Source organism: Hyla sarda, chromosome 9, assembly GCF_029499605.1.
Source record: "Hyla sarda isolate aHylSar1 chromosome 9, aHylSar1.hap1, whole genome shotgun sequence".
Lineage (NCBI taxonomy): Eukaryota > Metazoa > Chordata > Amphibia > Anura > Hylidae > Hyla > Hyla sarda.
The window spans coordinates 21,259,777-21,285,466 of record NC_079197.1 but is presented as its reverse complement, the minus strand read 5'-3'; the positions used below and the strand labels follow the sequence as shown (position 1 = coordinate 21,285,466).

At 45.6% G+C, this 25,690-nt stretch overlaps 1 protein-coding gene and 1 non-coding gene across 3 annotated transcripts in view; both read left to right on the top strand.

The window, feature by feature from the left end:
• HCFC1 (host cell factor C1) overlaps positions 1 to 21,965 on the top strand; it is a 53,394-nt gene extending 31,429 nt beyond the window's left edge. The window contains exons 18-26 of one of the 2 annotated variants that reach the window (XM_056538390.1): positions 1,485 to 1,699; positions 2,621 to 3,059; positions 9,453 to 9,953; positions 11,094 to 11,203; positions 11,294 to 11,428; positions 15,546 to 15,731; positions 16,448 to 16,745; positions 16,846 to 16,909; positions 19,221 to 21,965. In XM_056538390.1, the coding sequence (XP_056394365.1) occupies positions 1,485 to 1,699; positions 2,621 to 3,059; positions 9,453 to 9,953; positions 11,094 to 11,203; positions 11,294 to 11,428; positions 15,546 to 15,731; positions 16,448 to 16,745; positions 16,846 to 16,909; positions 19,221 to 19,260 (1,988 nt within the window). In that variant the 3' untranslated portion in view covers positions 19,261 to 21,965. Of the gene's footprint in view, positions 1 to 1,484; positions 1,700 to 2,620; positions 3,060 to 9,449; positions 9,954 to 11,093; positions 11,204 to 11,293; positions 11,429 to 15,545; positions 15,732 to 16,447; positions 16,746 to 16,845; positions 16,910 to 19,220 lie in introns of both variants that reach the window. The other variant, XM_056538389.1, reaches the window with a different exon arrangement.
• Positions 12,286 to 12,470, top strand: LOC130292244 (U2 spliceosomal RNA). Its single transcript, XR_008848147.1, has one exon. It is a non-coding gene; the product is annotated as a U2 spliceosomal RNA (small nuclear RNA).
• Positions 21,966 to 25,690: the final 3,725 nt, after the last annotated feature.

The following is a 25,690-nucleotide window of genomic DNA, read 5'->3' as shown; positions in this document are numbered from 1 at the left end:
TTTGCAACATCTGGGGGCACCCTGGTTGGGAAACACTGCATTAGACTTATACAGTGGGGATTTCCCCAATGTTTGTAAGGCTATTATCGCTGATCACGCTGCGTTAGGATGGACAGTGTGATTTGTCAATGTTTTAAAAAAAAAAAAATAATTGTATTACTGTAATTTATTTATTTATTTATGTTTTCACCTTTAACCCCTTAACGACACAGGATGTATATTTACATCGCGTCGGTCCCGGCGCTCATCAACGGCCGGGATCCGCGGCTAATACCACACATCGCCGATCGCGGCAATGTGCGGTATTAACCCTTTAGAAGCGGCGGTCAAAGCTGACCGCCGCTTCTAAAGTGAAAGTATCCCGGCTAGTTAGTCGGGCTGTTCAGGACCGCCGCGGTGAAATCGCGGCGTCCCGAACAGCTTGCAGGACACCGGGAGGGCCCTTACCTGCCTCCTCGGTGTCCGATCGACAGACTGCTCCGTGCCTGAGATCCAGGCAGGAGCAGTCAAGCGCCGATAACGCTGATCACAGGCGTGTTAATACACGCCAGTGATCAGCATAGGAGATCAGTGTGTGCAAAAAAAAAAGTGTTAAAGGTCATTTAACCCTTTCCCTAATAAAAGTTTAAATCACCCCCCTTTTCCCATAAAAAATAAAACAGTGTAAATAAAAATATACATATGTGGTATCGCCGCATGCGTAAATGTCCGAACTATAAAAATATATCGTTAATTAAACCGCACGATCAATGGCGTACGCGCAAAAAAATTCCAAAGTCCAAAAAAGCGTATTTTGGTCACTTTTTATACCATTAAAAAGTGATCAAAAGTCCGATCAAAACAAAAATTGTACCGATAAAAACGTCAGATCACGGCGCAAAAAATGAGCCCTCATACCGCCCTGTACGTGGAAAAATAAAAGTTATAGGGGTCAGAAGATGACCTTTTTAAACGTATACATTTTCCTGCATGTACTTATGATTTTTTCCAGAAGTGCGACAAAACCTATATAAGTAGGGTATCATTTTAACTATATGGACCTACAGAATAATGTGTCATTTTTACCGAAATATGCACTGTGTAGAAACGGAAGCCCCCAAAAGTTACAAAATGGTGTTTTTTTTTCTTCGATTTTGTCGCACAATGATTTTTTTTCCCGTTTCGTCGTGAATTTTTGGGTAAAATGACTGATGTCACTGCAAAGTAGAATTGGTGACGCAAAAAATAAGCCATAATATGGATTTTTTGGTGAAAAATTGAAAGGGTTATGATTTTTAAAAGGTAAGGAGAAAAAAACGAAAGTGCAAAAAACGGAAAAACCTTGAGTCCTTAAGGGGTTAAAAGGTCTCTTAACAGTTCAGTTTTTGATGGTCGGGTGTTGAGATTGCAATGCTTTCCATCTGTGTAACAAGTATAATTTGCAAATCTAAGTTCATGTCCATGTTTAGTGTAGTTAACATGGGTTTATAATTCTGTCTCTTTAGACCAGCAACCAGCTGCTAATGGGCAAGGAGAGCAGGAAACTGTACCCGCTGAGGAATCTGCCTCAAGTAGCGCGTCCACAGCCGTAGCTGCTACATCTACTGTGACTATAGTAGCAGTGGCCGCCTCTTCTCCAGTACATTCAACTGTTCCAATCGTCTCCAGGGCGGTGACCATGGTAACACAGTCCACACCAATACCTGGTCCATCTGTACCGGTAAGTTTTAGTTTATATGTTTACATATGTGGTGTTTATTTATTTTTTTTTCCAATTTTTTTTGTCTTGCCTAATTTTTTTGTTAGCTTTGGGCTAGGTTTACATCATGTTTGGGTTGCACGTTGAGATGAAAAATGTACCCACTAATTGTGTTCTTAGAGCAGCGTTTCCCAACCAGGGTGCCTCCAGGTGTTTCAAAACTACAACTCCCAGCATGCCTGGACAGCAAAAATGCTGTCCAGGCATGCTGGGAGTTGTAGTTTTGCAACACCTGGAGGCACCTTGGTTGGGAAACACTCTTAGGGCATGATAGGGCGTAAGGGCCAGATTGCTCGCTGGGACCCCATGCAATTTCCCGTAAAGCAGCTTGTCTGTCCTCATGAATGTACATGTGCCAACCACAGTGTGAAGCGGTGGCCAACACGCCCCCCTCCGTGCGTCACTATGGGAGAGCCGGAGAGATAAACAAATTCTGTAACTACGGATCTCCCATAAAGATGCATGGAAGGGGAATGTCTGACACAGCTTCATGCTTGGGTCAACACTCCTTGTTCGGGAAATTTTTTGGGGTCCCAGTGGTCTGACACTTTATACTTTTATACCTTTTTAAATGGGTACTCCACTGGAAAACTTAGGCACAAATCCCCATAGCAAACCTCTCCTGCTCTGGACAGTTCCTGACATGGACAGAGGTGTCAGCAGAGAGCACTGTGGTCAGACAAAGGAAAAAAGAAAAGAACTTCCGGTTGAGCATACAGCAGCTAAGTACTGGAAGGATTAAGATTTAATAGAAGTAATTTACAAATCTGTTTAACTTGTTGTTTTCCAGTGGAGTGCCCCTTTAACTGTATACCTTGGAGGCTGCAAAAATTACATGAAAAGTGCCTTTAGAAGTTCATGATTCACCTTTCTCCCTTGCAGAATATTGCATCTATGACAGACCCACCCACAGAAGACAGTGTACAAAGTTCAGAAGCAGTCCCTTGCACTGAGCAAAGTGAAGCTCCACTTTCTGCTGACATCCTCCAACCTCCTGAAGATGTGCAGGCAGAGCCTCAAGCACAGGCTATGGACACTGCTGTGCCGGAGCATAGCGAAGCAGAACTACAAGCCGCAATGGAAGCAGAACGGGCTCAGGAGGCGGCTGCAGCTGCCGAGCAGCAGGGTGTAGAACAACTGTCCCTCCCTCAGGAACTAATGGCAGAGGGGCAGACAACAACACTCATGGTCACAGGGTTAACACCAGAAGAACTGGCGGTTACTGCTGCAGCTGAAGCTGCTGCACAGGCGGCTGCGACAGAAGAGGCTCAAGCCCTGGCTATTCAGGCAGTACTGCAGGCTGCACAGCAAGCAGTGATGGGTAAGCCCTAAAGAATGTGTGTGAGATTATGTTGTGCTCAAATAGCATGTACAGGTGAAACTGGAAAAATTAGAATTCCTCTATCTGCTCCATTGGGGGACACAGACCGTGGGTGTATGCTGCTGTCTCTAGGAGGTATGACACTATGGCAACAAAGTCTGCTCCTCCCAGCAGGATATACCCGCCTCCAGGCCCTGAGGTAATCAGTGTTAAGCTTAGTGTCTGAAGGAGGTGGACATGGTCTGAATTTCTCCAGACCAGGTCTTCTGTTTTATTATTTTCCTAGTTAGGGAATGTTAGTTTTTTTTTAATCCATTTTCTTTCATGTTTTTAGGTGGGGACTCAGGAACTGCAGCTCACTGTTTCCCCATTGCGAGTAAGGGGGCACAGACATTGCGTATATGCGCTGTTCACCCCCTCTCGCCAACTGTCAGCGCCTGGGGTTGTACCTCATGGGTCCGGGTCACCCTATCTCCTTGCTCGCCTCTCTCGCACATGGTAGCACGGCATGATGCAGGTGATAAAAGCTGGCTGAAGACTTCATGAGGAAAGTTCTTCTGACTGAGGTAAGTATATTTCCCTTTCTCCTTAGGTGCAGATTTGCAACAGCTGGAGACCCTCAGTTTTTGGCCCACTTTTCTCATGGGTCTAATGGGGCTGGCCTGAACAGGGGGTCCTTTATTTCTGGGGGAGCAGTGGCAGTTTGGATGGGGCACAACTCTCTACACTTTATTCATATATACTGTGTGTGTGTGTGTGTGTTTTTACATTGAAGCGGCTGACAGCCGCGGCGTTCTCTATGCGGGCGCTCTGAGCGCCGGTCTACTTTCACTTTCAGCAGCGTCCGCTCAGTTCCCCGCGAGCGCACATGCATTCGCATGTGCACTCGGCAAGGAGAGGGCGCCATTACAGACTTCTTGTTAATGCTTCGGTGGCCCGATGCGCTTTAGCTCCGCCCACCCAGGGCCTCCGAAGCTTCTCTGGGCGCGAACTGTACACCAATCAGCGCTGTGCGCGCGATTGGTGGCAGGGGCCAATCAGCGGTGCCCCCTGCTCCTAACATGCCTCTCACTTGCTATTGGCCGCCATTTCTCCTCTTTGACAGCCTGCAGACCACCACTGGTTCGAGTCCCGGGGTGGGACAGTGTTAGTGTTGTGGTTTAACTTTTTTAAATAGGCCTATTGTGGTCTATGGGGATCTCAAGGCATGTGAAACAGTAAGAGAAGCAGACTGTATCAGCAACACAGTGGAATAGAACACAGTCTTGGGTGAGAGAGGCCCAGAACGGCCTCCCTCTAAACAGTTAACTGGAGTGTTAACCACTCCTTTACTCAATACTGTAACTCTAAACTGTCTGGTTCTGCTGAACCACTTGTTCTGCCTGCTCCACTGCCCCCCCAGACCCCCCTACTACTCTACCCCGGTTGATATGGAGTACTCTGGTTGCGGCCATAAGAGACACCTTCCATCTAAAGGACCCAGGAACTTCGGACGTGGCTCCAGAAGTCTCCTTCTCTGTGCCCAACCGGCACTCGACCTTCAGCTCTCACGCTGAATTTTACGCCCTGCGGGTATCCGCCTGAAGTCACCCTGACAAGAAGTTTCAGGAAACAAAGAAGATTCAAGCGAGGTATTCCTTCGCCAAGGACCTCATTGCTCGGTGGACCTCCCCTCCAACTGTGGATCCGCCGGTCTCCCACCTCTTTAAGGCGCCTACCCGGCTGTTGGCTGATGCGGCTGCCTTCAAGAATCCAGCGGACATGAAAGTGGATATTTTGGCAATCTCTGCCCTTGAGGCAGCAGGTTTTTCCTGCTTTTGCTTCTTCCTGGGTGTCAAAGGCCCTTTTAGTATGGTCTTCTAACTCCGCCAGGGTAGTCTTCAAGATCCCTTCGGAGGATTTATTTAATCTAACTCTCCGATGCTCTGCAGCCGGAGGTTTTTGTGTTCTGCTTCCATGTGCAGCCACTGTGCTGCCTTCACCACAAGCTACCTGGTAGCCACCGTCCCTTCATGTGGCTTTAAGCCTGGAATGCGGACGCCACCTTCAGGAAGTGAGGCGACAGGCGGAAAAAGAGTTCTTTATTACCTCTGGTAAGACTCGCAGAACCACTTTCTGGTTCTGCGGACCTTTGGTATCAACAAAGGGTCCAGCCAGGCGCCTTCATGGGAAGAGGGCTCCTCTTTCCGATCCCATTCCTCCCGGAGGTCGGCTATCCGTTCCGGCCGTTTGGCGGCCCCATCAGGCACCCGTAGGCCTTCCTTGGCCTGAATGATCGCCCCCTACCCGCTGACCTCTCTCGGGTGGTTGGTCGCCTCTTTCCCTCCGGGATGCCTGGATATGCAACTTCAGGGGAACGTTTTCGAGGTTTATTCCAACCTCTGTGGTCCCCAAGAAATGCGTTTCTGTTCGCCCAGCCTTGGTTCTCGAGTATCTCAGTCAGCATCTTGCGTTCCCATCCCGAATGGAATCTCTCCGTTCGGTGCTGGCGTCCATGGTTCAAGGGGAGTTTTCGTTCCTCGGTGGACATCAAGGATGCCTGCCTCCACTAAAAGTCCTGGCACCTGTGATAGCCTTTTTTTTTATTTTTTTATTTTTTTTTATTTTTATTTTTTACAGACAACAGTTGCTTCCGTGATTCCTTATTTGGACTACCTCCTGATGTGAGCTCCAGCCAGGACCCAGATCCTGGAGAGTCTTCGTCTCAACCTCCAGACCTTGTGTCACTTCGGTTGGATGGTCATTTGGGACAAGCCCAACCACTCTCCTGTTCGATGCGGCCTCTGCCCGCTTTCGACTCCGACTCTTTTCAAGAGTCTGATGCCTTCGGCTCCAGTTTCCATTTGCTTTTGCATGGATGTCCTGGGTCGATTGGCGGAGGCCGTGCCATTTGCCCAGTTTTGTCACCGACCTAGTCAACTGGTGATTTTCTTCCGGTGTGGCAGGTCTCCATTGTCTCTCGGCCGCAAGATCGTCCTCTCTCGTAAGTTTTGTTGGTCCCTTCTATGGTGGCTTTGTTTCCCCCCCCTCCTCTTTCGGGGGTGTCCCTGCCAGTCTGTCAGACTGGGGAGGTTTTCTCAGGGACTGCCCGGTCTGGGGGCTTGGCCCCCCCCGAGAAACTTTTTTTCCCTTCAACATTTTGGGGCCTAGGGCAATTCTTTCTTCGCTTGCTTCTTGGGAATTTCCCTCCTGGGCGAAACTCAGGTTTCCGGCCATCTCGGTTATCTGGCCGTCCCTGGGATGTGATCTTCTTGGCTGGTCCTCAGTCGTCCAAGGCACTGGTCCCTACATCCAGGGGTGTTTGCTGTGATCTGCAACCCCTGGGGCGCTCCAGGCGTGGACCTCTGCTTGTCCCGCCACAACAGAAGCGTTCCTCTATTGGTCGTGCCTTGCCCTACCTTGTCTATTTGGTGGTCGGGCTTTGCCCTACCTGGTTTCCTCCCTTTCTCTTTTCGGGGTCTTGAGGAAACTCTCAGTGGGACGTTTCCGCCATTCTAGTGGCCCGGCGGGCGTGGTACGTCGTCATGGTCAGGCTCCTGAACGACTTAACGTTGCGCCTTCCCTATCGTCCAGACCTATCTCAGGCCTCCTTTTATCCCGCTCCTTCTCATTCTAGGGAGCATTTACTCCACAAACTGGATGTGGTTTGGGCTGTTAGGTATTACCCCTCTATCTCTTCTTCGTTTCATCAGTGCGATTCCTTTTTTGTCCTTATGGAAGGTCGTCGTAAGGGACAACCTGCTTCCAAGGCTACCACTTCTCGGTGGATCCGGTCTGCCATTTCGAAGCCTATCATTGTAGGGGGAAAATTCCTCCCTTCAGGGTTGTGGCTCATTCTACCTGTTTCTGTTGGGGCAACCTGGGCTCTCCAGAACAAAGCCTCGGCCACGCAGATTTGCAAGGCGGCTACTTGGTCGTCTTTGCACGCTTTCGAGGTTCTACCGAATTCATACCTTCGCATCGGCTGATGTTAGTCTGGGCCGTAGTCTGCTGCAGGCGGAAGTGGAACAGCCATCTGCCTAACTGATTATCTGCCCACCCAAGGGACGGCTTTGGTATGTCCCACGGTCTGTGTCCCCAATGGAGCCGATAAAGAAAAGGAGACTTTTTTAACACTTACCGTAAAATCTTTCTCGAAGGATTCATTGGGGGACACAGCTCCCGCCCTTTTTGGTTTCTCTTTGGTTCTCTGTCCGAGGGTGTGTTCAGTTATATATTTTCGTCTGGTTCTCGGACAGTACGTGTTTTTTTTCCTTGGCCTGTCGGTCCTCTCCTATTGCTCTGGTACTAAAACTGATTACCTCAGGGCCTGGAGGCGGGTATATCATGCTAGGTGGAGCAGACTTCTTTGTTGTCATAGTGTCACACCTCCTAGAGACAGCAGCATACACCCACGGTCTGTGTCCCCCCCAATGGATCCTTCGAGAAAGAGATTTTACGGTAAGTGTTAAAAAATCTCCTTATTGTTCAAAGTTCATTTATTTTAGTAATTCAATTTAAAAGTTGGAACTAATGAGACTCATTACATGCAAAGAAAGATAGTTCAAGCGGTGATTTGTCATAATTGTGGTGATTTACGGCTTACAGCTCATGAAAACCCCAAAGACCTGCTGGTGTTGGTCACTGTCCTTCATTAAGTACAGGGTCAATTCAACAGTCTAGCAGGAGATTTTGGAGCATTTCCTGCTTCCTTTCCTTTTAACTTAAGGCATTAATGAAATACAATGGACTTTTACACGATGTTCTAATTTTTCACGTTTCACCTTTATGCAGTGTTTTACTACTAAACTCCTAAATCATATTGCAATGCCATGTAAATATTAAAGGGGTTTGCCACATTAGGCTGTGATCACACATTTAGATGGAGACTCTTCTTTTTAGTCATTCCTGGTTTTGTATCAGAAAATTGCAGTTAAAATCTTGGACATCTGACCACTTAAGGAAATGTATAAATTATGGTACCCTTATGTGTGTGTGCTGTTAGATCAGTGTTTTCCAACCAGCGTGCCTCCAGCTGTTTCAAAACTACAACTCCCAGCATGCTCGGACAGCCTTTGGCATTCTGGGAGTTGTAGTTTTGCAACAACTGGAGGCACCCTGGTTGCTTTAGATATATGAAGCGCCACTCCCTCTATCGACTGTTTTTCTGTCCTAACATTAGCTCCCTCCAACATGGGCAGAAAAAACTAGCACAGTGGAGGAGGCAGTAATGACATATGGTAACATACTGCAATATATCTAACAAGCCAATGTATATTTAAGGGCATTTATTAAAGGGGTACTCCTGTGGAAAACTTTATTTTTATTTAATTTTTTTTTCCCAACTGGTGCCAGAAAGTTGAACAGATTTAATAAATTACTTCTATTAAGAAATCATAAAGGAGGACTCGGGAATAGGAAAATTATTGTCCATATTACCGGCAGTATAAAAATAAACGGGTACAAACCTTCCTCGCTCCCCCCCGGTAACCGGCTCCGGCCTCCGCCACTATCCTCGTCCTGGTTGCCAGTGGTCGTCGAGTCATACTGCACTCAGCCAATCACCGGCCGAAGCGAAGTCCCTACTCGGCCGGCAATAGGCTGAGCGGCAGTGTGAGAACGCTTCAAGACACACAATTCTTCACTACACCGGCACCTGCTGCCGGGGCCGAAAACGTCACACTGCCGCTCAGCCTATCGCCGTCCGAGTCGGGACTACGCTGCGGCCGGTGGTTGGCTGAGTGCAGTATAACTCGGGAAGAGGATCGCGGCGGAGGCCGGAGCCGGTTAACGGGCGGAGCGAAGGAATGTATGTACCGTTTTTTTTTTTTTTACTGCCGGCAGAATGGTTGATCATTTTCCTATTCCGGAGTTCTCATTTAATCCTTCCAATACATTTTAGGGGCTGTATACTACGAAGGAAATGCTTTTTCTTTTTGTATTTCTCTGATGTCACGACCACAGTGCTCTCCGCTGACCTCTGCTGTCCATTTTAGGAACTGTCCAGAGCAGCATATGTTTGCTATGGGGTTTTTTCTCCTACTCTGGACAGTTCCAAAAATGGACAGCAGATGTCAGCAGAGAGCACTGTTGTCGTGACATCAGAAAAATCCCAAAAGAAAAGCATTTCTTCTGTAGTATATAGCCCCTAAAAGGTACTGGAAGGATTAATATTTTTTTTTTTTTTTTTTTTTTTTTTGAGTAATTTAAAAATCTTAACTTTCTGGCACTAGTTGATTTAAAAAAAGGTTTTCCACGGGAGTACCCCTTTTTAAGTTACTTTCATTAATTCATGCTTTATCAAAACTTTAGAAGTGGACAACCCCTTTAAGGCAAGCTAGAAAGTGACTAAATCATTTTGGCGCAATTTTCTGCAACTCGTATTTTGTTTTGTCCCTATGGGTTTCCAAGCAGCAGCTGGAGAGCCTATGGATACTTCTGACGTGGCTCATGCGGAGCTGCGTCACCTGACATCGGAGGGGCCCACCACCACGATACCCATAGTACTAACACAGCAAGAACTTGCAGCTTTGGTTCATCAGCAACAATTACAAGAAGCTCAACATCAGCAACAGCTACAACATCAGCAACAGCTCCAACAGCAGCTCCAACAGCAGCAATTGCAGCAACAGCAGCAGTTGCAGCAGCAGCAACAAATACAGCAACAGCAACAATTGCAGCAACAGCAGCAGTTACAGCAACAGCAACAATTACAGCAACAGCAATTACAGCAACAGCAGCAATTACAGCAACAGCAGCTACAACTACAGCTCCAGCAATTGCACCATGTTCCTACAGAGGCCTTGGCACCAGCTGATAGCCTCAATGATCCTGCCAGTGAGAGCAATGGGCTCAATGAACTCACCAGTGCAGTGACCAGTGCGGTGTCTCTTTTACCAGCTACTCCTACAGACAGTAAGTATTTGACTAACATAGTTGATGAAGCTGAAGACATTCTTTATTCTATATTCTAATAAATTGGACGATAAGGGGTTATCTCAAAATATCTTATCACCTATCCACAGGGATAGTAGAATGGGGGTTACTTGTCTCTCTGTATAATAGTGCGTTCACACTGAGTAATTCAAGAGGAATTTACTTGAGTAACTCTTCTTGAATTGTCCTCTCCAAATTAATGCACATCTCCTCTGCCCATTTAATTTAATGTATTTTTTTTTTTTTTTCTGCTGTCCTGTTCTCACTGTGGAAATTCTGCTCCCGGAATTTAGACGTTGAATTCCTTTCCACTTGAAGACCTGTTCATTCTTCAAGCGGAATCCGCGAGCAGAATCCAATAGAAGTCATTGGTAAAAAAAATAATAATTTTGCCCGACATCGTTTTCACCCGGAATTCAGAAAAGTAGAATTAAATGGCCTTCTCCTTCTTTCCTCTTCATTTCCGCTCGAATTCCGCTTGATGGATAAAATGACAGAAGGCAACAATTTCCTGGCTGAAATTATTCCCCGTGAATTCCTCAGTGGGAACATACCCTAAATAGAGCGGTCATCTAGCATTCGTTGTGCAACTCCTTTTACCTTGCTGCGGGACTGCCAAACATAGCCTTAGCTGTACTGGATATTTCTGTAGAGATGAGCGAAGTTAGTGATTCGATTCGTCATGAACTTCTCGGCTCGGCAGTTGCTGACTTTAACCTGCATAAATTAGTTCAGCTTTCAGGTGCTCCGGTGGCTGGAAAAGGTGGATACATTCCTAGGAGAGAGTCTCCAGCTACCGGAGCACCCGAAAGCTGAACTCATTTATGCAGGTAAAAGTCAGCAACCACCGAGAAGTTTGACTAATCAAATTACTGTAACTTCACTCGTCTCTAATCTTCAGCAGTACCATAGGAAGGATATAGTGACAGTGCACATCCTCACCTGCCACGCCATTCACACAAGTGTTTAAGGAAACCCCATTCTTGTGATTTGTGAGGGTCCTAGCAGTCAGTCTCTGACAAGTTACTTCTCTCCTACACATGGGAGAGTTGAGGTTTAATTTTGTGAAAACCCCTCTATTGAGTTGTTACAAATCCTAACTCAATGTTTCTTTTAAAGGTTTGGCTCCAACTAATACATTCACAGCACCTCAACCGGTGGTGATAGCCAGTCCTGCCAAATTGCAGGCGGCAGCAGCACTTACTGAAGTGGCAAACGGTATTGAGTCAGTAAGTAAAACTTAATATCTGAATTGTTAGTGTGCAAGACATGGTTCGGAGACAAATATAATATTCTATTACTTTTTCTTTTATTTGCAGAAGCAAGACTCTGCACCGCAGCAGCCTAAAGCTCCATTAAAAAAAGAGAATCAGTGGTTTGACGTAGGTGTTATCAAAGCCACAAATATGATGGTCACACATTACTACTTGCCTGCTGATGACTCTACCAATGATGTGAGTAAAATACGTAGTGTTGACCAACTTTATATAAGAGTATTGATATCTGTGTTGTAATGATTTGTATTGGCACATAAAGGAGGGAAAGTTTTTTTTTTTATGTTAATCACTAAAATAGACCTGACAAATCCTCTCTTAAAATGAAGGGCTCTACATTCTGCAGTTCCTGGTATTCTTCGTAGTAATGACTAAATGGACACCCCATTGTCAAATGATTCTGGAAAAAAAAATGCTCAAATTGTTCTATTAGGCTCCTTTCACACTGACGTTTGTGCCCATCAGTGTACCAGCCGTTGGGAAGATAGCCGGAGAAAAATGTGTGCATGTCACGTCTTTCTCAGTCACTTCATTGGGGGACACAGGAGGCCATGGGTATATGCTGCTGTCCACTAGGAGGTTGACACTAGGCAAAAAGTCAGCCCCTCCCAGCAGGATATACCTGCCCACAGGCACAGAACTAATCCGTTTTAGCTTAGTGTCAGTAGGAGGCAGACACAGGTCTGGAGTTCTCCAGACCGGGTCTTTTCTTTTATAGTTAGTTAGGTTCTTTTTCCTTATTTTCTTTTCTAGGTTGGGCAACAGGAGCATGGCGCTGCCTGATCTCCCACATGTGACAGGGGCACGGTGCATAGAGTATGGGCTGTTATCCCCTTATCGCCAGCACCTGGCTGAGTACCTTTGGTCCGGGTCCCCCACTTGCCCCTGCCCGCCTCGCTATGGCAGCTTGGCGCAGTGCAAAAGCCATAAGCTGGCTGAAGCCGCCTTTGGTAAGTATGAGGAGTCTAGGTGAGTATGTACATTCTCTATCTTTTGTGGTGGGGAAGTATGCTCCCCCAGGTCTTGAGAGCATTCCTAACACTTCTCGACTTTTTGGCTACCGTCTAGTGTAGTATCTGTTCTTATCAGATTAATTTCGAATATACCCCCTATCTGGGGACCATATATTAAATGGATTTTTGAGAACTGGGGCTGCTTTGGAAGCTTACTTCTGGCACCTTTAGGCTTTGATGGCAATATCTTCGGGTACAGTGCGCCACTTACCTGATAAGTCCCATTTCTGGGGACAATGTATTACAGGGATTTTTGAGACTGGGGCCGCTTGCGGAACTTTTCTTCAGTCACCTTGATATAGCAGTGTCTTCAGGACGATGCACAAATTCACCTAGACTCTGCTCTGCACATGAGTGACCTGCAGCAGTAGGATAACTCCTGACTGTCCCCTTAATCATTGCAATGCTTTACCCTTTGTCCGCTTGTTTGCGGCACATACCATTTTGCATACATGAGTCAGCACTATGTGCTTCTTAGCCTGTATTGTCTGAGTGATTCGGGCATTGGCCCGTTTTCCATGGCGACCTATTGCTCATTTACTGGGTATGAAGTTTTGACGGGTCCAGACTTAGGGATAATCAGCGTAGCTTGCCTCCCTACCCCTATAGTCCCTTGGGGCAAACCAGGAAACCCGCAGGCACCCTGCCTGTTTTTAACCGCCGGTCACCCAAACTAAGTCTGCCACGGCTGAAGTTCTGTTACCTCACCACCTGTGCTAGGTGGCCGAAATGGGTGCCCCAGCGTGTGCAGCTGACTCTCTGCAGGGCTAGTCCGGCATCAAATGGGCTCTCTACGGAGCCCATGGTTAGCGTGTCATCTGCCGCAGCTACAGTTCTTGCACTCCACTGAGAGTGAGAGTTGGCCGATGTACAATGGACCCTCTACGCCTCCCATGGAGTGCATAACATTTGCCGCATCCACGGCTGCAGTTCCAGTTCCCCCACTATAGAGTGAGTGGACCGATATACTATGGCACCTCTACAATGCCCATGGAGAGAGTGATGTCTACCACAGCTGCAAGTCCGGTACTCCACTATGAGTGGGAGTTGGCCAATCCCATGGAGTGTGTGACGTTTGCAGTCTCCGTGGCTGCAGTTCTGGTACCCCACTATAAGTGTGAGTGAACCGATGTATTATGGACCCTCTAGCTGCAGTTCTGGTACTCCACTGCAAGTGGGATTTGCTGAATGGATCACCCTGCGAGTACAAAGAGCTCTCTGCTACGTCCGAGGGTCAGCTGAGCTTCCGGTTGACCCCTTCCTGTTAGGTGTCAAATGGCTATGTTCCTGCAGCTACATTGTACAGCAGCAGCGACCACTTTACTACTGCCCTGGGTGGTATAACATTGCTTTTCAGTGGTATCTGCTATGGTTCGGACAGGAAGCCCATTCTATGATTTCTCCTTTCACGACGGCGGTTCTGGTACCCTGCTAATAGTATGACGGGCCCTGCGTATTCACTGGCCACTTGAACAGTCATGGCGCCCATTTTTCCTCCCTTCCTTATGGGGAGTTTCAGTGCTTTTCAAGGGGGTAGTCATTTGCAGGTTACTGGCTGTAGCTCGCTGTCAGGCCTCCGGGGCGGCCATTTATTTCTGTGTTTGGTCGGTTGTCGGAACCCTGTCTCTGCACGATTCCTCCCTTTTTGGGTCCTGGCTCAACCCTCATATTTTGTGGAGGTTTTTGGGTGGTTGGGTTCCGGATTCATCTGGGCTTTGTCCTTTTTCTTCTGTGAAGAAATATGGCCTGACCTGCCCTTCTCTGGAGGTTGTTTTCCCCACCCCAGGGACTGCTTTGGGACGTCCCATGGTCTCCTGTATCCGCCAATGAAGCGACCGAGAAAAGGAGTGTTTTTTTTTTTTTGTTTGTACTCACCGTAAAATCTTTCTCGTAGCCTTCATTGGGGGAAACAGCACCCACCCATTTCCGATTACCTTGTCAGGTTGGTTGTTGCCTGTTCCTTTCTGGTGTCCTTCGGACGCATCTCCTTTGTTGTTTGGCTTCTCCTGCTTTGTGACACCACTGATTTAGCTCTGTGGGTGGGTGTATCCTGCTGGGAGGAGCCGACTTCTTTATCTCCTATTTTTCTCCTGCTATCATAACGGGACTTATAATGGACATAAGAGAAATCACATTCAAGGAAGTCTGGGTTCACACTACGTTTTCTCCCATACGGGAGCGCATACGGCAGGTGGGAGCTAAAACCTCGCGCTCCCGTATGCCTTCGTATGCGCTCCCGTATGTAATTCATTTCAATGAGCCAGCCGGAGTGAAACGTTCGGTCGGCTCATTTTTGCGCCGTATGCGCTTTTAAGACCGGACCTCAAACCGTGGTTGACCACAGTTTTAGGTCGGGGGAAAAGCGCATACGGCGCAAAAATGAGCCGACCGGACCGAACGTTTCACTCCGGCCGGCTCATTGAAATGAATGACATACGGGAGCGCATACGAAGGCATACGGGAGCGCAAGGTTTTAGCTCCCCCCTGCCGTATGCGCTCCCGTATGGGAGAAAACGTAGTGTGAACCCAGCCTAAATGGGATCCTCTTTGCCCGTTATAACTCCCATTTTGCTTAGTTACAATAACTGACGTTAATGGCTGCCAAGTAGGGGGGGGGGGGGGGGGGGGGGAAGCCATCAGTTTGTAACGGAGCAATAGTATAGTGTGAAAGGATCCTTATGGGTAAAGCAAGTATTTACATAAAGATTGATCAGGGGAACTAACTTTTCCTACGGTAAACTACCGGCTGACCAGTTAGTGACTTTTGATGTAGAGATGGCGCACACTTTTTTTTTTTTTTTCTCATAAACACGACCCATTCAAGCCGTTTCTCTTCATACAAAGTTTAATATGACCTAAATAGATGTTCAATGTCACACTACTTTACTATTTGTCCTGCCTATTATAATGTACAGTTTTAACTTTTTATATCAGATTTCCTCAGTTTTCCAATTTAATTGCTAGGGTACACTGTCACGGTCTGGCAATTGGTACTCCCAACAATGAAAGCACCCCACTGCAGGTTTATTGCTGGGTTCCCTTCATCCCTAGCCCCTCCCCCACCCCCATTGCTAAGCCAAGTGGATGGGTGCACAATGTGAAGGGAAAGCAGTGGTGCAGCCTCTTTATTCTCCGGGAGTCCCAAAGATTAGGCTACACCTGATCATAATGCAGTGGTATGTCCTAGCGATGTGCCATCACTTTATAAAATGAAAATACCCCTGTAGTAAGAAAACTGACAATTTCCTTTTTTTTTTTCCCCCCCCCCCGCTTAATTATTGCAGGATGACTCCGGTGCTCTTCCAGACTACAGTCAGTTAAAAAAGCAGGAACTTCAGCCCGGCACTGCCTACAAGTTCCGTGTTGCTGGCATAAATGCCTGTGGTCGTGGACCATTCAGTGAGATCTCTGCCTTCAAGACCTGCCTGCCTGGTTTCCCAGGTGCTCCATGTGCCATAAAGATCAGCAAGGTACTATATTTAAGGAGGATTATGTTGGGTTTTCTAGACAATTAAAAATAAAGTAAATTTAAGCATGCCTAGGATAAACTTTTATGTATCTAAAGAGAAATAGGACAGACTTTGCAATGTGATCTTTTTCAGACACTTATCTTCTATACGTCCATGTTGTGTATAGTCGCTCTGTGCACTAAGAGCGCCGTGCAAGAGATGGTGGGGGAGGTCCCAGCAAACAGACCTCTCGTAATCAGACACTTATCCTGATCCTTTGAATAGAGGATAAGGTGTCCTCCACCACAACTCCTTTTGCGTGGTATTCCAGCCCCAGGAAAAGATAGTTGGGGTGCTTTGAAGAAGAAAATATATGAAAAAACCTGCCCTGATCCTCCGCTTTTCCAACTGGTCCCAATCACTGGTGTCTGTTTCATTGTCCCACAATGGCCGATGCAGTTAACAGTTGTGTTGGGTATTTCTTACTGGGACAGTTCATCACTGGAACCACGAAGTAGTGGGAAGGAAGCAAATAGGAGCAGTCAACCATGCTTTTTATTTTCAGAACACCCTGATGTGACCTTGAAACACTAAGTTGGGGGTTGGCTGAAATATCCCTTTAAACCTGTGAACATTGCAATACTGATGTATTTTTAAGAGTAATGCCCTGTAAAGATTTGTCAACATCTTCTAAAGATAGAATTACCTGATGCTTACTTGTATTTTGTCACTTGCAGAGTCCTGATGGTGCTCACCTCACATGGGAACCGCCTTCTGTCACTTCTGGGAAGATCATAGAATACTCCGTCTACCTTGCAATTCAGAGCAGTCAAGGCAGTGGAGAACAGAAAACAACACCAGCTCAGTTAGCATTCATGCGAGTTTATTGTGGCCCTAATCCTTCCTGCCTTGTGCAGTCCTCAAGCCTTTCAAATGCTCATATAGACTATACCACAAAACCTGCAATCATTTTCCGTATTGCTGCACGCAACGAGAAGGGCTATGGACCTGCCACCCAAGTTAGGTGGTTGCAAGGTATGTTGGACAGTGAAAATAAAACTTTGACATTGTTTGTTGGTTTAAAAATGTATATTGATCTTGAAGGAAATTCTTAACTCTTAAACTTTGCTTCTAGAATCCAGCAAGGATGGTTCAGCTGGAAAACCCGGAAACAAGCGCCCAGTGTCTTCTCCAGACATGTATGTATACTGTTAACAATGCAATCAAATAGCTGCATCAAAAGCCATAGGTGACACTAGATATTGGATATTAACGCCTCAGTTAAATGTGTACTTACATTGAAAGTATAATATGTTCTATAAATTTCATTAATAGTTCAGAATGTTTGTATGCTGGGACATGTTGTTAGTCTGTAACTTACGATTTCTCGATCGCTCTTCATTTGGGTACACCTATACTGATAGGTATATGCTCTTGCCACTAGGAGGCAATGACACTAGTAAAAATAGTCGATTGGATGGAGGCAAGACACAGGGCTATTATTTTCTAGTTAAATATGTCTAGTTAGGGTCTTTTTCCTTAGTTTTTTTCCCTAGGTTGGGCAACAGGAGCATGGTGCTAAATTATTATAATTATTTTTTTTTTTCTTCTGGAGCATTCAGAAGAGCCTTTCGCTGTCTCTGCCTGTGTGCTTACTGCCCACTATCTCTGTCTGGCTCTCTTCCGATTTCTTGGTTATCTGCTGCTTCTGCTCATGCAGCCTTGGCACTCTCCTCTGTTGAAGTTTATGCAATTATGTATGGCTCGGCGACACCCGGTCTAGCCACCGTCTGTTGTTTGGGTCCTGCTATTGCTCACCATTTCCCTCTGCGCAATCTCCCTGGAAAGGTGTGGAACTCACTTTGGTAGTGTCACTTGCGCTGCGCTGACACCACAGTCTTCCGGTGTAACCTTCCTGTGCCCAGAACCTGGGGGTCCCAGCTAGGTTCCTTTTTATTTCCTCCTTCATACCTGTTCTTGCGGGATGTTACTTAGGAGTGCTCTAGTCCGCTCGGACCGCTGAGGTCCAGGACCAGTTAGTCTCCTTGTCTAAGGTACTGTCCTAGGATTTTCTAGGTTGGTTCTTTGAGACTTGGTGATGGTTGAGGTCTCGGTAGCAATCCTGCCCAGACTACTTTGCAATCCCATTTGTGGGGCAGTCTTTCTGTACCACTTTTTTTTTTTTTTTTTTTGTCTCGACACGGAAGTTTGTCACCCACAGCGTTTTGCGGACGTAGGGTTTACCTACCCTTCAAGTGTAAGTCTTCCAGGAGTCTCAGGAGCCTCAAATACCCATGTTGACCTCTCTGGTGTTCCATGATGCTCCATTTTCAGGGTCTTCCACCCCTTTCTTAGCCGTTTATTCTTCCGTGTACGCCTTCCAGGTGACTCGGGAACCTCCAGTTCCCATGTATATCACTCTGGTGTCCTTTTTCTGGCAGTTATTACATTGTCTCCTCCTTCGGGGTCCATGTCCTCCCGAGATGGACAGTCGGGTCATCCGGATTACACCAGTCGAGCCAATTTCACCTCCTGGATGTTCGCGGCGGGCCCCCAGGTACAGGGGTTTTGGGTCTGCAGACGTTCAGGTCATTGATCTTCAGCCTCTCTAAAGTCGTTTTCTGTTTTTCTTTTTCCAGTGGTTTTCTGGTCTCCACCTTCTGTGCTCGCCGTCTGCTCAGGCGTACGCTGCTCTCCCTGGCGTTTTTTCAGCTATGTTCTCTTGTCAGTTGACTCTGGACGGGGTTCTCTTGTTCCCTTTTTTTTTTTTTTTTTTTCCCCAGCTTAGCTATCCCTCTGTCTGGTTCTGTTCGAGTTGATTTCATTCTGGGATGGTTCTGGCCCATCTGGCTTCCTAGTCGCCCTTTTCTTGGCTTTCTATCTGGACCGTAGGTTAGATTCTCTGCAATGGACGGTCCCTTCTTTTTGGCATCCTAGTCAATCTTCATGGACTGCTCTTCCGGAAGCTCAGTTTGGGAGCCTCGGTTGTCTCTGCCCCGTATCTCGTCTGCAGGCTTTACGGATGAGTGGGTTTGGTCTCTGGACTAATTCCCTTTCTCTTGTGGTGGTGGTTCCCACCCTAAGGGACTGCTTTGGTATGTCCCATCAGTATAGGTGTCCCCCAATGGAGAGTGACCGAGAAAAGGAGATTTCTTTTTGTACTCACCATAAAATCGATCTCGTAGCCTTCATAGCGGGACACAGCGCCCACCCACCTTCGGACATATTTCTTTGTTGGCTTCTCCTACTGCTTTGTGACAAAACTGATTACCTCACTTCCAGTGGGCGGGTATATCCTGCCAGGGAGGAGCCGACTTTTTTTTCCTAGTGGCAAGAGCATATACCTATCAGTATAGGTGTCCCCCAATGAAGGCTTCGAGAGAGATTTTACGGTGAGTGCAAAAAAATCTCCTTGTTCCTTTTTGTACCAGTGAGCTATACCTAGAGTTGATCATCCTATATTTTTTATTTGTATTGTTGTAATAATTATTTTCTTTCTTTTTTACACAGGAAATCAACTCCAAAGAAAGCAAAGCCTGATCACCCATGATCCCGGTTGAAGCACCTCCCCGACCTACAAATTGATGCTTAAACATCTTAACTCCACACAGTTCCTTAAGCTCCATCCTTTTAACTGTCTTGGCTTCCTCCCTTTTGCTAGGGAACTGTAGGAAGTATTGTTGCTCTGCTCCCCCCTACTCCTCATTTCTTTATCAATGAAAACATTGGGAAAAGCACATTTTGCCCCCCCACCCAGGGGACTGTGCAAACCTTCGGACACCGGCAGCTGCATGCAAGCAAACAGGCCTAGTAATACAAGCTGAAAAGCGAAAGAATTATTCAGGTCTTTCTGCTTGTTTGGCGCGTTCATGTTTTTTAAATTTTTTTTCCCCATAAAACGTCAGATGGCATCTGGGGGAAGTATTCAACTTTGTCAACAGAAGCACTTGAACTTCACACCTCAATGTAGCCGACTTGAAAGGTTTTAAAGACGAGCAAAGGGGTGCCATGTATAAACCGTGCCAGATAGGCCTATATGGATGCTATTTTTTAAGTATCTCACCTGGACCGCAAAGCTGCAGGAAACTAAAAGCTGGTTGGCATTACCAGACATCTGGACATGATTCCTGGAACTTTATTGCCCGAGAACCTACCCTCTTTGCTTGGTTTGTTGGTGCGGCCATGTACATACTGTTACGAAGCAATTAAGACTGGCCAGTGAGTAACGCAGAGCTTCACATTCAGAGCACAGTGTCCGCTTGGTTTCACTTGAACTGTCGGATTCATTTTTGAGCTCCCGAAAACCTTGCACACTTTGAAATGGATTAAAGGATGTTACTATGAAAGTTTAAAAAGCACCGTCAGGATTTCACATTTTATATACATATATATATTGCAACAAAGTTTGTTTTGAATGAAGTTTTCATTTTGTATTACCCCCTCCCTTCCTTTTATTTTTGCTTGTCCTGCTGTTTTTGAGAAAAAATTTCAAGCGGACCTTATTACCTACCAACATTTCCTGATGCAAGAACACCATAGCCAGTGTCTTCATGCTAAAGTAATCTCTCATTTCATTTGGTTTAACAGGGCTTCCTTATTAGATCAGCTTTGCATTAGACCCTTTTTGGGTTTGGGAAGACGAAATTTTGCATGACAGACCTGGCAATGAAATAGTAGTTGCTTCTGTAAGCTAAATACTCTTTAAACAGCCTGTTATATATTTTTTTTAAGCAATATTCTCTGCTTATCTCGCCTTTTTTTTTTTTTCTGCATAAAGTAATATTTGTGGTTTAGAATTTTGTATGGTCCGGCCCTTCTTCCAAAGCAATATATATGTAAGTGGCTTCCTGCCTTTGCAGTTTTCATTGGTCCCTTCCCTATTGGCTGTTGCCTGCAAAAACACCTGTCTCTTCCTGGGTATAGATGGTCTTGCACCAATTGCACTGGCCTCAGAATCCTGTACAATTGATCACAAAATTGCTTTCATTCATCCTGCCAGCAGTAACCAGCGCCTAGATTGCTGGTGGTGCAGGAAGGCCAAGCAGTCCCGCATTGGCAGTTTTTTCTTTTCATATACAGAATTATAAATATACATATATAAATATATACAAACAGTTGTCGCTGTTTCAAAACAGGTTTCAAACTGTTTGATTTCTTTTGTAAAAACAAATTTATAAAAAAAAAAAAAAAACTAAAATAAAAAATCTGAAGTAGCTTAAAAGCATGAGGATTTTTGTACAAAAGCAAAACCAGTAAAAACTTGTCTAAATGGCATAGGATTTACATAATCTGTTATGTTTAATTTTAACACAACCCATCCTCGTGTTGAGTTGTCGGTGTATATATATATACATATACATTTTTTGCTCTGTATTTTTAATCTCTGCTGTTCCCAAATCTTTATTTTATTTTTATTTTTTTTGTGTTCTTTATTCATGGCACAACATTGGCTTCTTAAACAGAGGTGCACAAGGGGAGATGGTCTGCCCAACCCCTCTCCTTGATTTGTAACTAAATCATAAATGATATTTTTCTTTTGCCGATTGTGACTTTTATTATCTCAAGGGTAACAAAACTAAAAATCCTTCTATCTTGAGAAAGTGAGTTGCCTGAACATACTAGGGGAGGCTGCATGGTTGGGTCTTTAATGGAGGTAAGTGTGCAGTTATGAAAGGATTCTGACAATTCTATGAATTGTCAGCTTAATTGTTCCAAGGCTGCGTGTGTTTTCAGTAAATGTACCCTGCCTCTTTCAATGTAGACAACAAGGCAGCAGTGAAATCTGATCTGAGATCTATTTTTATGATGTGAGAAAGATATTCTGGATATGGTATCCTTTTTCTTACTAATGCCCCCCCCCCGTCCCCCCCACCAACCCCCTTTTAAACATAAGTATCTTAACTTAGTTTTCCAACCTCCTTAAGCAATTTAAGCTTTGTTTAAAGAAAATAAGAGGAGAAAAAAAACTTTCTGCCAGCTTGATGGAAGAGTGCGGCACGAGTGGAGATGAAATCCACAGATCCCATGTAAAATGACCACCGCTGCCCCTTCTCGTTTTGTATTATAGTGTTACTGTGTGTTACCGCCTAGAATCTCCTGCTAAAAACTCACCTGCCTTTTCTTTGAGAAGAAAAGCTATTACTTCCATTGTAGAGGAGTTCTCAAAGTGATCCAATATTACTATAGTGCTATCTGTCGTTTTTGTGCTATTTTGAACAATTAAATACCTTTTTTGAAGCCTTGTGTCAATTCATTTGTTGTGTTCATTATAAAACCGCTGACATGCTATGGATTTTACCCCCAGGTAAAGCGTACATATTTTTAAAAGGTGCTTAAATGGGTTGTTTGCAAAACATTTGTATAATGTAGATAATGTGTTTTTGTAATGAAAAAAATGCTGTCTTGTCCCAGTAGCTCTTGCCTGTGTCTCTGTGGAGAGACCATACAGGAAGTGCAGGCAGAAAGGCTGGGCTCTGTGCGCCGGGGGCAGGCTGGGCTCTGTGCGCCGGGGGCAGGCTGGGCTCTGTGCGCCGGGGGCAGGCTGGGCTCTGTGCGCCGGGGGCAGGCTTGGCTCTGTGCGCCGGGGGCAGGCTTGGCTCTGTGCGCCGGGGGCAGGCTGGGCTCTGTGCGCCGGGGGCAGGCTGGGCTCTGTGCGCCGGGGGCAGGCTGGGCTCTGTGCGCCGGGGGCAGGCTGGGCTCTGTGCGCCGGGGGCAGGCTTGGCTCTGTGCGCCGGGGGCAGGCTTGGCTCTGTGCGCCGGGGGCAGGCTTGGCTCTGTGCGCCGGGGGCAGGCTTGGCTCTGTGCGCCGGGGGCAGGCTTGGCTCTGTGCGCCGGGGCTTTGTGACACTCTCCTGGCTCACAAAGCAGGCTGATTCACTAGCCTTGAGCCTGCACAGAGCCCTGCTTGTCCAGCTTTCAGTATTTTGCCTCTGCGTAGGGAACACAGGCAATAGCTGCAGGGCAATTCAGCAATTAAATTTTTTTCACTAAAATATATACATTTTGTTAGTGTATAACAAATATACATGTTAACATTATATAAGAAAACTATAGAAGGGCATTTTCCTCATGACTGGTCTAAAAAATGTGCAATCTAAAGGTTATGGTTTTATTACATGTATTGGTTCTATATCAGTAGAAATTAGTCAGATAGTAAATATGTTTATTTATATCTTATAAAATACGATATTAAGCTTATAGGAGATTTATAATTCTTTTCAAACGTAACTTTTGCTTATGTGCAACCTATTTATCATAGTTGCACGACCTTGATAGATAAATCATACGTAAGGAAACCTGCTTACAAAAGCATTTTCTAAAGCAGAAAAGTTTTTGCTTATGTTAATAGCCAAAGTTCCTAAACTACCCTTTATTACAAATAGCGTTACTATTTAGTGACACCCTAAATAGCTGCACTCAACTATCCCGCAACAACCCATCCACTCTCCTCAGAAATTAAAAAATATATATTAAAAACATACTATGCCGCACCATGAATATCTGTACTCTGGAGGCTTTTTTGTTTAATTTTGAGCCTGCATTCTGTGACGTTGGTGGGCGGAGTCTTGCGTCACTGCGCGGGGGCTGGAGTTTGTCAGGAAAGAAGACAGCGCAGCACCAACAGGCACATAAACAATAGTGAAGCCACAAAGAAAACTGCTCTGTACGTTACCCACCCCAAAATGTGCATGAAGCTGTATTACTATGGATTTTTTTTTTTCCTTTTTCCTTCATGGATAAATTTTAGTGCCACATCTGGGTTATTTATGTAGTCTATAACAATTCTTAAACAATTATTTTGTGCCTTACTCAATTTTAACACAACATTAATTTTAAAACTTTACGCCAGCATGTACGTGTCCTAAAATTAACAAGGTGTGCAGTGTGTACAGTGGTCCCTCAACATACGATGGTAATTCGTTCCAAAAGACCCATCGTTTGTCGACTCCATCGTACGTTGAGGGATCCGTGCAATGTAAAGTATAGGAAGCTGTACTCGCCTGTCCCCGGCGCTCCGGACCAGGTCCTCACCGCTCCTGATGCTGTTTCAGGGGCTCCCGATGCTGTCTTGCTGCTCTGGTGTCTTCTTCTCAATTCTCCGGTGTTTTGCGTATCTTCTCCAGGGTCCAGGCCTCGCTTTCTGGTGATGTTATTACGCTGCTGCGTCGGCACGACGTGCGTAGTGACGTAATAACGACGCCGGAAAGCAAGGCCTGGACCCTGGAGAAGATGCGCAAGACACCCGAGGATCGCGAAGTGGACCCGGAGCAGCGGGAATAGGTAAGCGAACCTGCCCGGGATGCTTAAACTGCTATCTGACAGCAGCTTAAGCATTTTGCGCTGTCGGATAGCACTTAATGCGATGGCCCCGACATATAAAAGCATCGTATGTCGATGCTGACATCGACATACTGGCGTATGTCGATTTTATCATGTCGGGGCCATCGTAGGTCGGGGGGTTACTGTATTATCAAATTAAAAGTTTAGTTAAATAATTTTTTTTCTATAACTAATGTAGTAGCTTTGTTTCATGATGCAGAACAAGTACAGTCATTAAAGTGGGTGCTAATGTCCTTTTCTGCAGACGATGCACTTTCTGTATGCCAGGTTGCACCTGGAATACGTATGCGATTTTTAAATGGACATGTGACTTTTTTTTGTTGTTTGCACGGAGCTTGATAAATCTCCTTCATAGTATCAGCTGCAGGGCCCTTGCAGGTGATCTCAACATATAATAAAAAAAGTCAATAAAAATTATAATTTCAGTGGTTAAAAATAGATTTCTCGATTCATGTAAAAGGTTCAATGGTATACATATGCAGCCATTATATCACAGTGTAATAGTCTTTTGCACGGAACCCTCAAAATAATGCAGTTTAAATAATTTTAATGTAAATTTTGTTTTCCCTTTAGTCCTAACAGCAGCGCAAGTGGGGTGTTTCTGCCTCTGTTGAGCTGGCAGGACAGTGGAATTTTTAAGTCTGCCGAAGCAATTAAAGGGGTACTACAGTGGAAAACTTTTTTTTTTTTTTTAATCAACTGGTGCCAGAAAGTTAAACAGATTTGTAAATTCTATTTAAAAAAAAAATCTTAATACTTCTAGTACTTATTAGCTGCTGAATACTACAGAGGAAATGCTTTTCATTTTGGAACATAGCTTTCTGCTGACATCTGTCCATTTTAGGAACTGTCCAGAGCAGCATGTTTTCTATGGGGATTTTCTTCTACTCTGGACAGTTCTTAAAATGGACAGATGTCAGAGAGCATTGTGGTCATGATGTCAGCAGAGAGGTCTGTGTTCCAACAAGAAAAATTTCCTCTGTAGTATTCAGCAGCTAATAAGTACTAGAAGGATCAAGATTTTTTTAATAGAAGGAATTTACAAATCTGTTTAACTTTCAGGCACCAGTTGATTTAAAATAAAGTTTTCCACCGGAGTACCTCTTTAAACTTTTAGCCCCTCTCTATAAGGCCTCCTCCCACAGGTCACCTTGCTTAATAACCAGAAAAAATATAAATCACCAAGGGCAGGATATTTGTGTGCTGCTGTTAGGACTAAGGGAAAACAAATTCGTTAAAATTAGCGCTTGCCTTTTGTCCTAACCAGCAGCACAAGTGGGGACTTAGCAAGTAGCAAACTCAAATAGGGAGGGACTAAGGCAGAGTAGCACTTAGGATGGATTGCCCGAAGGCCAACTCTTCCAAACGTCTGGCATTATTCCTATGATGACTAAACGAATTGTGTGCCCCAGGAGGCGGCAGCAGCACAGATTTGTTCCAGAGGAATAGCTTTTCTTTCAGCAAAGGAAGTAGAGACTGCCTGGGTCGAATGGGCGGTGACAAAGGAGGAGTTAAAGGAGTACTCTGGTGCACACTTTTTTCATGTTATCCCGGGCTGCAAAATAAAAGAAAACGCACTTTATCTTACCTGCCAACGAGCCCCCGGAGCTCCGGTACAGGTGTTCGGTCCCCGGGCTGTA